General features: G+C 64.3%; 1 protein-coding gene and 2 long non-coding RNA genes across 10 annotated transcripts; 1 reads left to right on the top strand and 2 right to left on the bottom strand.

Annotated features, from left to right (window-relative positions):
* Window positions 1-594: 594 nt before the first annotated feature.
* HDGF (heparin binding growth factor) lies at window positions 595-8,432 on the bottom strand. Of its 2 annotated transcripts, none has more exons than XM_075176160.1 (6): window positions 7,978-8,432; window positions 1,954-2,030; window positions 1,661-1,799; window positions 1,370-1,552; window positions 1,087-1,298; window positions 595-929 (listed from the first exon to the last, which is right to left on the bottom strand). In XM_075176160.1, the coding sequence occupies exons 1-6, from the start codon at window positions 8,062-8,064 to the stop codon at window positions 923-925; spliced, it is 705 nt and encodes a 234-aa protein (XP_075032261.1). In that variant the 5' UTR covers window positions 8,065-8,432; the 3' UTR covers window positions 595-922. The 2 variants fall into 2 exon arrangements, with proteins under 2 accessions (XP_075032261.1, XP_075032262.1); XM_075176161.1 differs by lacking the exon at window positions 7,978-8,432 and adding an exon at window positions 2,710-2,729.
* LOC142094227 (uncharacterized) lies at window positions 6,579-9,752 on the top strand. The gene is made up of 2 exons (XR_012677626.1): window positions 6,579-7,016; window positions 8,679-9,752. It is a non-coding gene; the product is annotated as an uncharacterized LOC142094227 (long non-coding RNA).
* Window positions 8,670-12,402, bottom strand: LOC142094226 (uncharacterized). 7 transcript variants are annotated; one of them, XR_012677624.1, is made up of 5 exons: window positions 11,291-12,402; window positions 10,016-11,162; window positions 9,284-9,740; window positions 9,148-9,199; window positions 8,670-9,117 (listed from the first exon to the last, which is right to left on the bottom strand). It is a non-coding gene; the product is annotated as an uncharacterized LOC142094226 (long non-coding RNA). The 7 variants fall into 7 exon arrangements; XR_012677621.1 differs by having other exon boundaries at window positions 9,148-9,740; XR_012677623.1 differs by lacking the exon at window positions 9,148-9,199 and having other exon boundaries at window positions 9,273-9,740.
* Between the last annotated feature and the right edge of the window lie 144 nt (window positions 12,403-12,546).

The raw sequence follows: 12,546 nt of genomic DNA, 5'->3' as shown, positions 1-12,546 counted from the left end.
CTCCCCGAGGCCGGGGTCTGGCGGGGGCGGGGGCGCTTCCCTTGGCCAGGCCCAGGCCCCCCCCCCCATCCCCGGTGGCAGCGGCCGCCCAGGCCGGGCAGCTGGGAGCTGTAGTCCCGCGGCGGGGCTGGCACCCGGCCAGGCCTCCATTTTCTGCTGCGGGAGCTGCCCTCCCTTCCCCGGGGCCGATCCCGGGGGCGAAGGCGCTGCCGCCCCCGGGGGTGGTTGGGGGGGGGGGGTGTCCCAGCCAGGGCACAGCGAAGCCGTGAAACGACCCCTTGTCCCGGCCTCTTACCATTATTTTGTGGTTTTTTCTATTTTATTAAACATCTCCCCTCCAAAAACCTTCCCCCCACCTCTTTCACCTTCTCTCTCCCCGGGAACAGCCTGCAGCTCCCCGTTTGCTCCCGTCCCTTTCCGCGTTTCCTTCTGCTTCCCCCTCCGGCACTGGGAAAACAAACCGAAGCTGCCGGGGGACGCCGGGGCCCCTCTCCGGCAGCGTCCCCCCACGCTGCGGGGTTCGGGCAGCCCAAAGGGACCTGAAATCGCCGGGAAGGGGCCGATCCCGGGGCACGGAGACGCCAGTGGAAACGCTTTAAAAAGGCATGAATCGCTTTTATTTCAAATCAACTGATCAGCCCCCTAGAAATCACTAATACAAAGCATGCGCCCCGCGACGGCGGGGCCGGGAGATGCGGGTCGGTTCAGGGGTTCGTGTTACCGGGTTTCTCTTCATTTCTCTCTCTCTCTCTCTCTCTTTTTTTTTTTTTTTCCTTTTTTTTTTTTTTAAATTTCATTTTCGGTTGGTTTCTCTTGTCCGGAGCTGCGGACGCGACGAGCCGACGAGGGCGAAACGGGGCAGCACCCAGGGAGCCCAGCGGGGAAAGGGGCAGGCGGGAAGATCAGCTCACCGGGGAGGCCGCTACAGGCTGCGGGAGCCAAGAAAAGACCCCGGCGTTCGGTCACGGACCCCGCGGCACCGGGACCCCCCCCCCCCCTCCACACCACCGGGGACGATCCCCCGTGCCCGGGGTGGGCAGGGAGGAGCCCGGCTGTTGGGGACGGGGGTCACCGCACCACCCTCACCTCTCCTTGTGGTCTCTGACCTCCTCCGCGCCCGCCTTCTCCTTGCCCTCCTGCTTGGCTTCGTTGGCGTCCAGCACGCCGGCGGCGTCGCTGTTCTTCTCCTTCTCCCCTTCGGCCGGGTTGGGTTTCGGCTCTTCCTTGGGGACCTCTTCGTTGTCTACTTTCTTCTCCCCTTCCTGCCCCTCCGCTTCCTTGGTGCGTTTGGGGGAGTCCTGGGTGGGGGGAGCTCGGTTCAGCCCAGCCCCGGACCCCCCCCTCGCCCACGTCCCCGACGTCCCCCTACCTCCAAAGCATCTTCCGCTTTCCTCTTGATCCCGGCTTTCTCGTTCTTCTCCTTGGACTGCTCGTCGATCACCAGCTTCCCCTCCTCGTCGCTGCTACCCTCCGCGTTGCCCTTCTTCTCCCCATCGCCCTCCGGCTCCCGCTCCGGCTCGGCGTCCTCGGGGCAGGTCTTCTTCTGGGTGGGCTGGAAGGGGACACGGGGGACTCACAGAGCGGGGACCCGGGAAGGGAGAGCGGCGGGGGGGAAAGAGGTGGCCGGAGGGGGACGCAAGGTGCCGGGACCCCCCCCTACCTGGTAGCCGGAGGCTTTGACGGTGGGGTTGTTCTCGATCTCCCACAAACCTTCGCTGAACCCTTTCCGTTTGTTGGGTTTCCCAAACTTCTCCTTGCATTCTTCATAGGGGAAGAGGTCTTTGGGCCCCAGGAATGCCCTGCTCGGGGAGGGGGAAGCAGTGAGGGATGGCAGCTGGTGGCGGGGGGGGGTCTCGCCTCTCCCCAAAACCCCCGCGGCCGTCAGCAGGGCGGCCCCGCGGGGGATTGATCCCCCTCAGCCCCGTCCCCCGCCCACGCCGGGGCCCCACTCACGTTTCGTGGGTCCCGAAGAAGAAGACTTGGTATTTATTGGAGGAGGATTTTACTGCAGCTTCCGGCATCTCGTCAATCTGTGCGACACAAAGGACGGGGTGAGAATCGGGGAGGGCAGAGCCCCGGCTCCCCCCTCCCGGCACCGGCTGGGACACGGCTGTCCCGCACGCCGCATCCGACCGACCGATGCAGCCCGGGGAGAGAGGAAAACATTATTCCTCGGGGATTCACCCACCGGCAACACTGCAGGGGTTAATAAAACACCGGGGCCGGGTCGGTGGGGGCTCCCCTTCTCCCACCCCCCGGGGTCGGCCGAGGAGCGGCCGCCGTAAGCTCTTGTCTAGACTGGCTCAGACATATTCAGCTCAGCAAATTCGCGCGAGAGGCGAGCCGGCGGCGCCGGGCAAGCCAGAGGCTTCGCCTCCAGCCCTGGGACGGGGCGTGGGGACGTGGAGTGGGGGGGAAAAGCCAGGCGGTGTCGGGGTGCCCGGTGACACCGTCCTGCTGCTGGGACACCCCCCCCAGCCGAAACGGGGTCACCGGCCGCGGGGACGGCACAGCGAGGACCACGGGGGTCCGCGAGCAGCCGACGCCGACCCCGCCGGCAGGTGCCATTTCACCGAGCGTGAATATTCCCAAGGCGCCAAGCGGGAATAGAGCGAAAGCGACTCCGGCTGCTTTTTATAGCGTCTAAAAATAACCCCCCACCCGCTCCAGCCAGCGCGAGGAGCGCAGCCATAAATTCCCAGAGAAAACCTCAAAGGGAGGTGGAAGGAGCCGAGGGAGGATGCGGGTGGGGGTCTCGGGGCGGGCGCCAGTGCGTTGCCGGGCAGGAAGGTGCCAGCGCCGGCGGCCGGGGTGCCGGGTTCCGTTCCCAGCGCGTTGCTGACTCACGGCACGACCTTTGCTAAGTCACTGCCACCCTCCCAGCTCGCCGAGCCTCAGTTTCCCCGGCCGGCCGGGCCAGCGCAGAGCCGGGGTGCCGGTGGCAGGGCTGCCGCCGGGGTTTTTTTTTCCCCCCCTTTCCTCCCGGCACGTCACCGACCCGTCTCAAATGCTCAAGGACCAACCTGGCCAAGGGTTTCTCCCGGTTTTATTCCCGGAGCTGGGAATACTGTGCAGCTTCATTCCCTGCCATCCGGGAACTAACGTGTGCCATTGTGCCGGGTGGCAATGCCGGCACGGCCCCGGGGGCAGCCGGGCGGGATGGGATGCCGGCAAGGGGCTCCGTGCAGGCACCGGGACGCGGTGGGCAGTCGGTGCGATGTCCCCGGAGAGCTGGAGCTGGACCGGGGTGGGATGCGCCTCCACGCCATCCCCACTGCCCAAATGTGGCTCGGGGCATCCGGGCCGCCCTCCTGCATCCGTCTTCCCGGATCCAGGCTGCGTTTCGGGATCGGTGACGTGCCTCCAGCCAGCGCCCCGGGGCTCCCGGCGCTGCCGTCCTGCCCCCAAGCCCCCCACTCCTCCCGTCCGGCACCCCCAGCTGCACGGAGGCATTTCAGGAGCAGGGACGGGGCGAGTGGGGACGGTCCCCGGCAGCGCAAAGGTCGGTCTCGCCCTCGCACCGGCCACCACGCCCCGGCGGGACCCCTGCCCGCCCGCCCGAGCCGCCACCGCCGCGGCAGCCGGGAGCAGCAGCTCCGTCCCCACGTGGAGGAGAAAATATGAGTCAGAAGGGCGGCCGGCCAGCCCGGCCCCGCCATGGGGATGCTTCTCTGCAGGCCACGTTTCCGCAGGTCGCTCCCGGGATGATGCGGCAAAGGCCCCCTGCCAGCCCTGGAGCCCCCCGGGCGATGCCACAGCCCCTTGAGCCCCTCAAGGTGCCGGGACCCCGGTGGTGACCCCCCCCCCCCGGCTGTGCCATTCCCCCAGCTAATTTTAAAACCTTCCCCAAGGAAGAGCAGCACGCGTGGCGTCGAGGGCAGCGGGGACAGGGACGGCTGCCCCGTGGCACCGTGGTCCCCGAGCCCACCGCTGCCCGTCCCCATCCCCACGCCAGGAACCGTCCTGGGCCAAGGTGGGCAGCGGTGGGCCCGGCACTGGGCAAAGCTCACGTCTCCCCCCTGGCAGCCGGGATCCGCCGTCCCCGCGAGCGACAGCCCCTTATCTGTCCCTTCTCCACCTCAACCTCCGTCCCCGGAGAAAAGGATGCGCCATCTCTATCTGCAGGGGCAGGCGGGGAAGTCGGGGCGCGGGGAGATACGGGGAGGCGGGTGAGACACCCCGGCGGGGACGCCGATAGCGCGGGGGTGGGAACCCTTCCGAAAACCCTGGGGGGGGGGGGGGTGTCACGCCACCCAAAGCGCGCCGTCCCCAGGAGCGAGCGTGGCCACGAGGGCTTCGAAGGGGCTGGGGCTGTTTGGAAACCCCTCACCCCCCCTGGAGACCCCCCCCTAAGGCGAGGGGCTTGCAGCCCACCCGGCTGTTTGTCCAACGTCTGTTTGTCCATCCCTGTCGCTCGCCCGAAAGGTGGCAAGGGCGGAGGGGGGGTGGTGGTTAAAGGGCTGCGGTGCCGGGTTAAAGTACACGTGTGCCCGTCGCTGTCCCCCCCCCCGCCAGCACCAGTGTCACCAGCCTGTCCTTGCCCAGGGACCTGCGGACCACGGGGCTGGGGGGGGGGGTCCGAAAACAAGAGGCTGGGACGGGCCCCCTGGGAGGGAAAGCTCTGGAGCGTGGCAGGGGAGGGACGGGCACGTACCCCGGTCTGGACTCTGCCCCCAACCTCTGCACTTGATCTTTGCAACCGGTGCTCGGAGCGCGAGCGGAGCGAGACTGGGAGCAACCCACCCCCTGCCTCAGTTTCCCCATTGCTGGATGAAGGCTGGCGATCAGAAGCGGGCTGTCAGAAAGGGGGAATTAAGGGAATTAATTCACGTGGGTCACACGCAGCCGGGCTGGGGGCTTGGGGTATCCCTGAGCCCCGTGGCCACAGCCATGCACCCACCCGGGGCTGTCCCCAGCCCAGTGCCCTGGCCTGGGTGGCACGACGCCGGGGCAGAGCCCCGTGGGTGTCAGCTTCTCCCCGCACCGGGCAGCCCTGGCCCCCCGCCGCCGGCAGCAAACTACCCCCTTTCTTCTCCAAACGGCGTACGGCCGGATCCAGCCCAGCAGCGAGGAGCCCTCCACCGCCCCTCTGCCCCCGCCGAATGCCCGGCGATGGGAGCAGGAGATGCTCAGGGAGGGGGGTGCCAGCCGTGCCGGGACCCCCGGCGTGGTGCACCGGTCCCTGCCGTGCTCCCACACCGTCTCGGCCGGCCGTAAGGAAGAAGGGCTGCGGATCCGGCCGCCGCAGGAGGGAAACGCCGACGGGCAGGCGACGGCGAGGGTCCGGGTGGCGGGGACCCCGCGGAGACGGGGCGAGGGGAAGAGGGAAGGCAGAGCTCCCACTCCAGGCGCTGGCCACTCATCTCCCTGCTTTCGTGCCTCAGTTTCCCCTCTATTTGGTGCTGCCCCTCTCGGGGAGAGGTTTCCACTGATGGGAAGGGCTGAGCTGCTGGCGTTGGGGGACGGTGCCAGGCGCCGTCTCCCCGGGGGGCCGGCGAGCGTCGTCCCCAGACGACAGGGGGGAATAACCCCCACCTCCCCGCGGTGCCTCCGGCTCTCCCTCCTCCATTTCTTCCCTCGCCATTTCTTTCTGCTCCAGCCACACCTGGTCGGAAACAAATATCCCAGCGAACGCCCCGCGCGGCCGGGTAACGTTTCATCACAGCACCTGATTAGTCACGGGCAAACCCTGCCTGCTTCACCCCAGCCCGCGACGGGATTAGTCACCGGAGAGAGAGGGCAGGGGGGCTCGGCCCCTTCTGCAGAGCAGCACCCCAAAACCCCCCCTGCCCCATTCAACCCAACAACCCCCCCCCGGGTTCGGGGAGGGCACCGCTGCTTTCGGAAAGAGCGTGGGGGGGGAAATCCTGTTCCCTGCCTGCCCCGGAACTCTCCGGCCATGATGGTGGCGGTGAAACCGGCTGCTGGGAGCCGAGCACGGCGTGAAACCCGAGCGGGCCTGGCCCCGCGCAGCGTACGCAGGCGCTAATTTGGGTCTCCGGGAGCTCAGCCCGGCACGAGGCTGCGTGAGCCCCGACCCGGCTTCACCCCCCTCCCGGTAGCCATGGGACGCTGGGGGGGGGGGGGGGGGGGGTTTATTCGGGACCAAACCCCATCGGGATGTGACGGGTAAAGAAGGACGAAGCAGCGGGTCCGTGTTGGGGGGCATCGCTCCCCCCCCCACTCAAAGGGAAGCGGTGGTGGGAGCAGGCGCCGGGCTCCCAGGGATCCCTCTGGCTCCTCCTCGCAAAGCCGCTTTCAAATGCGCGTTGGGAGGCCAGTGCCAAATCCGAACGCCTCCCCACCCCCTCCCCGGCCTCCCCGCCAGAACCCTACAAACCAAACAAAAGTTATTCAAACCCGAGGAGGGGGAAGGAGGAGGGGATGGTGCGTGCGGAGAGGGGGGGGGGGGAAATCCTCGGCCTTTAAAGCCGGCAGCGTTTTGTGATTCCTCCCCGTTTCGGTTTAATTTGGGGTTTGCAGGCGGGCCCGGCTCCCTTTGCAGCAAGGCCCGGTGGTGGGGGGGGGGTGGGGGGGTGGGGGGGTGGTGGTGGTGGTGGGGGGGGAACACTCCAAGGAAATTTTAAACTGCATCATCAACCGCTTAAAAATAACCAGCGACGTGTTCTGTAGCCAGAGCTTCCCTACGGCCACCCGGGGAAGGATCAGGCCCCGATGGCTCTCGTGGCCGAGGTGCTTTATCCCGGGGGGGGGGGCAAGGTGGGCTCACGGTACTGAAGCCCCCCCCCCCCCCCAAGATGCTCGGGGACCCCCCGCATCCGCTCGGCACCCAGGACCGCTGCTCCGGTGTGAGCAAGCCGGGCGGAGGCGGCGGGTCCGGCACGCACCGGGACGGGCACACGGCGGGTCCCGCACCCCGCCTCGACGCCCCCGCCCTTCCCCACGTGTGTCCCCCCCCCCCCCCGTCCCAAGTCCTCAGTAATTATATTGATTTTTCAAAGCCAAACTCCCGGCGAGTGCTGGCACCTATCTGGCACCCAGGGTCCTGGCGAGAGGTAAGGCCACGCGGACCCGGGGGACAGGCTCGGGGACCCGCCGGCGAAGCCAAGAGAATGGATGGGGGGGGGTGTTTGGCTAAGCCCCCCCCCGCTCTCCCCCAAATCATCGGTGAAGCGGAGCAGCGAGTCCCCGGAGCGGGAGCGAGGTGCTGCCTCCCCGACACCTCGCCGGGGGTCCCGCTGCTGATGGAGGGGGGGGGGGGGGGGAAGGCCGTGGTGCGGCCCCACGCGTGAACGGGACCCCCCCCCACCCCAGACCCGCTGGGCGATGCCGGGGGGGGGTCATCCCGGGGAGGAGGCGCCGGCCTCGTGCTCCGGTGCAGGATGCGGCCCAGGTCACGGCTTCATCCCCCTGCACGGAGCGGGGCGGGGGGGGGGGGGGGGGGGGGCCTCGTCCTGCGGCGGGGACCGAAACGGAGCAACCCGTGGGCTCCCCACTCCCACGCGGTGGCGAAAGCCCCCCCCACCTGTCTCCTTCCCCCCCTCCCAGGAGGGAAATAGCACAAAAGGGGCCCGAGGGAGCCCGGGACGTTGTTTCCAATACATTAAATCCCAACAAAATAACCAGAAAAGCGCTTCCCCACCCCCCCCCAACCCCCCCGGTACCGAATAACCCCCAACTTTTCCGCCCTGGCGAGCGGGGCCCGGGCTCGGCCTTACATAAGGTGCCGGTAAAGTTGGATCCAGCCGAAAACCGGCAGCCCCCCGCCCCCCCCAAACCACTGCACCGGGGAAGCCTGACCCCGGTGCGGCCCCCCCCCCCACCCCCCACCCGCTGCACCGGGGAAGCCTGACCCCGGTGCGGCCCCCCCCCCCCCGCCCCGGCCCGCTGCAGCCCGGCCCCGGGACACCGGCTGCGGCGTGCGGCCGCCCGCGTTATGCAACGGAGCAGCCCGGGGGGGGAACCGGTGGGTCCCATCGCGTTCCGCACCCCCCCTCTCCGTCCCCGGTTCCTTACCCGGGCAGGCCAGTGCGGGTAACCCTTCATCTTGGCAAAGACCAGGTCCCCGCATTTGTATTCCTTCTGCCGGTTGGACCGGGACATCTTTGCTGGCGGCTCCTCCCGGGAACGGGGGGGGGGCGGGCAGGGGAGAGGGAGGGAGGGAGGGAGGGGGTTAAGGATGAAGTTTTGGGAGGCAAAACCCGGCGAGGCAGGGATTAGCCCCCCCCCCCCAAAAGAAAAATTAAAATAATAATAATAAAAAGAGGGTATGGGGGGGAGGAAGGGAACCAGCGGCTCCTCCTGCCCCCCAGCGCGGCGGGCTCCGGCGGAGAGCCCGGGGCGGGGGGCGGCGGCGGCCCCGGCCCGCGGTGCTAGGAGCGGCGCGGCGCGGCGGCGGTGGGTCCGTGCCCCATGCGGTTGTTTGTGTTTGAAATTCAATTGCTCCCTCCCTCTGCCACCCCCCCCCCCCTTCCTCCTCCTCCTCCTCCTCCTCCTCCTCCTCCTGCCGGTGGATGCGCTCGGAGGCTCGGCAGCGCTGCCTTGCACGCGCACACCCACCCACCCACACCCACGGGTGAAAGGAGGGTCCCCGGCCGGGCTGGCTGCGAAATACCCGGCTGGGGGGGGAGGCAGCCACGCTTGGCGTGGTGCAAAAGAAATTAAAAAAAAAAAAAACCCAATCCCAAAAATTCAATTAATAATAAAAATATATCCAGCTGCAGGTGGCTTTGGGGGTCTGGGGGTGCCTCCAGCTCAATCTTGGTGAATAATCGTGGATGTGTCACGAGGAACAGGGACACAGCCCGACACGGCCACCCCGGCATGACATCGGAGGGACGCCCGGCCATGGGCTGCGAGCCTGGAAATGGAGGGGTCCAGTGTAAAACCACGTAAAACCAGTGTAAACCCATGTAAAAGCATGTAAAATCAGGGTAAACTCATGTAAAACCAGGATAAACCCATGTAAACCCATGTAAAACCAGTGTAAACCCACATAAAAGCATGTGAAATCCGTGTAAACCCAAGTAAAAGCATGTGAAATCCGTGTAAACCCATGTAAAAGCATGTAAAATCCATGTAAACCCAGTGTAAACCCAAGTAAAACCATGTAAAACCAGTGTAAACCATGTAAAAGCATGTAAACCCAGTGTAAACCTGTGTAAACCGTGTAAAACCATGTAAAACCAGTGTAAACCCATGTAAAAGCATGTAAAATCCATGTAAAACCATGTAAAATCTGTGTAGACCCAGTGTAAATCTGTGTAAAAGCATGTAAACCTAGTGTAAACCTGTGTAAAACCAGGGTAAACCTGTGTAAAACCATGTAAAACCAGGGTAAACCCGTGTAAAACCAGTGTAAAACCAAGTAAACCCATGTAAACCCAGTGTAAACCCATGTAAAACCAGGGTAAATCCAAGTAAAACCATGTAAAACCAGGGTAAACCCGTGTAAAACCAGGGTAAACCCATGTAAAACCAGGGTAAACCCATGTAAAAGCATGTAAAATCCGTGTAAACCCATGTAAAATCTGTGTAGACCTAGCGTAAATCTGTGTAAAAGCATGTAAACCTAGTGTAAACCCGTGTAAAACCAGTGTAAAACCAAGTAAACCCATGTAAACCCAGTGTAAACCCATATAAACCCAGCGTAAACCCATGTAAACCCATGTAAACCCAGCGTAAACCCATGGAAAACCAGTGTAAAACCAGTGTAAAACCATCTCCAAAACTCCACATCCCGGCTGCAGCTGAATATGTTGTAGGAGAGGGAGGCCAGCCTTTAAAATAAATAATTGGGAGCATTTTGTGCCCAAGCAGCGGGCCGCCTCGGGCGCGCTCCCCCCCTTCACCTAAAGCAGAAAAGGCAAAGCATTTTTCTTCAGAAATACCCTCTTCTGCAGAGCCCGGCGCCGGAGGTACCGGGATTAATCACGGCGTGCGAAATTAAGCGTAGGAAACTCTTTGTGTGCCTGGGGAGGAGGCTCGGGGCACCCGGGCAGGCTCGACGTGGGGGTTAGGGGGTGACTAAGTCACCAGTTGAGTAAGTCGTTACCTCGGTCTCCTTCCGCCCCCAGCGCTGCTACTAAAGGCGTCCCAGCTTCAGACTAAAACGGGCGAAGCGCCGGGTGCTGGGGATTTCCTTGTCAGGGTGACGGGGCTCAGGCGCCAGCGGGGACGTTGTCAGGGGAGGCTGGGTCCTCCCAGACGCGACGGGGTGCGAGCCTGGCCCAACCAAAGACCTGTGATTAAATCAAGCACAGATTAAGCTGTTTGGCAAGACTAGAACCTCCGCCGTGAGCCGGCAGTCGGGGTTCCTGGGCTGGACTCTTTTCCTTCCATCCCCTGTGTGCTTTCCTTGGCTTAATTTCTCCTGACGAGCTGCAAAGTAACACAAATAAATAATCAGAGGGATCACAGCTGAAAGCAGGACCCCGCTGCCCAGGGGTGAGAGCCCCAGGCCCGAGGAATCTCTAGCTTAAACAGAAAAGATGGACAAAGGGCGAGAGAAACAAAGATTTCTCCCTCCTGTGCAGCGAGAGCAGGACCTTGCTTAAACTCGGTCCCTCCTATCTCTGCCAGGGTTATTGTTGATTTTCCTCCGCAGAGGATGAGGACTGCCTCGCATCGGGGCTTTGGGCGGTTTAACCTGCTCGCTCAGTGCTTCTCGGGGACTCGCTGATTTTACTTTTCAACAGACCCAGACATTTATGAAGGAATAAAAAAAATAAAAAAAAAAAAAATCTGCTAGGAGATCCCAACGCGCCCCAAGGGTTTCAGCCCAAGGGGTGCTTTGCTGGGGAAGTGACGGCACCGGGGGCCTGATCCACAAAAAAATTCCCTGTTTCCGTCATACCGTGGCTGTTCTCCGTTTTCGTTTCCGTCAGATTTGGAGAGCGAGTGGGCAGAGTTGTAAAGGAAAGGGGCTAAAACGCCTTTGGGGTTCGGGCCTCCTCGGCAAGGGGTTCGCTCTACAAGTCACCACGCACACGCATGCGTCACAGCCGCGACAACGGCTCGCCGTTTCTGGCGGTCGTGGAACCTACAGTCCCAGGGAAAGGGGATTCTGCGCTGCCACAAAGCAAGGCTGACGCAGACAGGACCTTCTGCGAGCCAAACGGACCCCGCGGCCGCAGGAACATCCTCCTCCTCCTCAGCGTCCTCGTGCCGGTATCGCTCGGCTTCGCTCTTACAGGTCTCGGCTGTGTAAAGAGCAGGGAAAAAAAATGTACCTGTAAGTGTCACAGCTACTGAAAACCACATTCACCCTTCCCTCTTGCTCCCAGATGCCTCAACGCCTATTTTTGATATAGTATTTTTAATACTCAACAGAACAGGGCAGGAGGGGTGGGACAGGGCACGTTAGCTGGGTTTCACACCGTTCGATACGATAAAGGGCTCGCATCGCAGGATACGTTTCTCATTTATCTTGCTTTTGTTTGAATTACTTCTGCTAGTACTTCGCAGCAGCGTGGCAAATTACTTCCTCGGGCTTTGCGTCAGGGACCCAAATTCAGAGCCCAGCTCTCCTCTTATTAAGGCCAGAACAAACCAGGTCACTGGAGTCAAACCTAAAGTCAGTGAAGAGCTAAAGGAACAAACCCGCCCTGGCCAGGGCCCCTGCTGCCACAAAAGATAACTCCTATCTCCACCCCACTGCAGAAAAACCTTCCACCAAGACCCACAGCGCGGTCTAAGCCCAGCTCCTGCCTTAAAATTAAACAGGCAGGGATGAACAGGCAGGAAGGGACCAGGCTAGCTGGCAGGGAGCTGCCCACCCCCCGTCGCTCTGTCCCCCTGCAGTGACACAGCAGCCCGGCGCCGGGGGACCCGCCGCTGTCTCCGGGCACGCCGGGACCTGTAGTCCCCCGCTCAGTGTCTCGGTTTGGCGATTAACTAAGAGGCCTGGCTGGCAGGGCGGGGAAACAGCCCGGGGCGGGGGGGGGAAGGTGGCGGGGAGCGCCGGGAGCTGTAGTCCAGGCGGGCGGCCCTGGGGAGGGCAACCGGGCCCATGGAGCCCGGGCAGGGCGATTAACCCCCGGGCGACCTTGGGCCGCAGCCCACCCGCAGCCCCGAGGAGGCAGGCGGGAGCTGACAGCAGGCCCCGGAAAGGCCCCACGAGGCCTGGGGGAGGCCCGCTTGTTCCCCCCCCTCCCCCCCCCCCCCCCCCCCCGGCTCTCCCCCGCAGACGGGGGCTCGGGCAGGCCCCCTCCAGCCGCCCCCCCGCGCTAGGAGTCGCTCTGAGCAGGCCGCACTCAGCCAGCCCCTCCTCGGCCTCCTCGGAGGCTTCACGGGGGAGGCCTGGGCCCCTCGCGGCCTGCAGGCCGCACTTTACCTCCGGGCCTGGCCGGGCCTGACTAGGCCTGGTCTGGTCTGACTAGGCCTGACCTGGCCGGGCTTGACTGGGCCAGGCCTAACCTTGCCCCTAAGGCCGCCGCCGCCCCCCCCCCCCCCCCATCAACTCCCCCCACCCAGTCCCGGCTCCCCGGGGCCTTTCCCCCCTCCCCCGGCACCTCCCGCCCCCTCTCCCCCGCCATGTCAGGTCCCGCCCCGCGCCCCCCGGCTCCTGGGGCACGCCGGGAGCGG

The sequence above is a fragment of the Calonectris borealis genome, chromosome 29, assembly GCF_964195595.1.
Source record: "Calonectris borealis chromosome 29, bCalBor7.hap1.2, whole genome shotgun sequence".
Taxonomy (NCBI): domain Eukaryota; kingdom Metazoa; phylum Chordata; class Aves; order Procellariiformes; family Procellariidae; genus Calonectris; species Calonectris borealis.
The sequence above is the reverse complement of the archived record's forward strand: the minus strand, read 5'-3'. Positions and strand labels throughout refer to the sequence as shown.

What these genes read in the sequence shown, in the direction of transcription:
- HDGF (XM_075176160.1), bottom strand. Translation starts at nt 8,064, where the DNA reads ATGTCCCGGTCCAACCGGCAGAAGGAATACAAATGCGGGGACCTGGTC. An exon ending in ACCCGCACTGGCCTGCCCGG is followed by an intron (nt 2,031 to 7,977) that starts GTAAGGAACCGG and finishes TGTGTCGCACAG; the next exon opens with ATTGACGAGATGCCGGAAGC. An exon ending in TTCTTCGGGACCCACGAAAC is followed by an intron (nt 1,800 to 1,953) that starts GTGAGTGGGGCC and finishes CTCCCCGAGCAG; the next exon opens with GGCATTCCTGGGGCCCAAAG.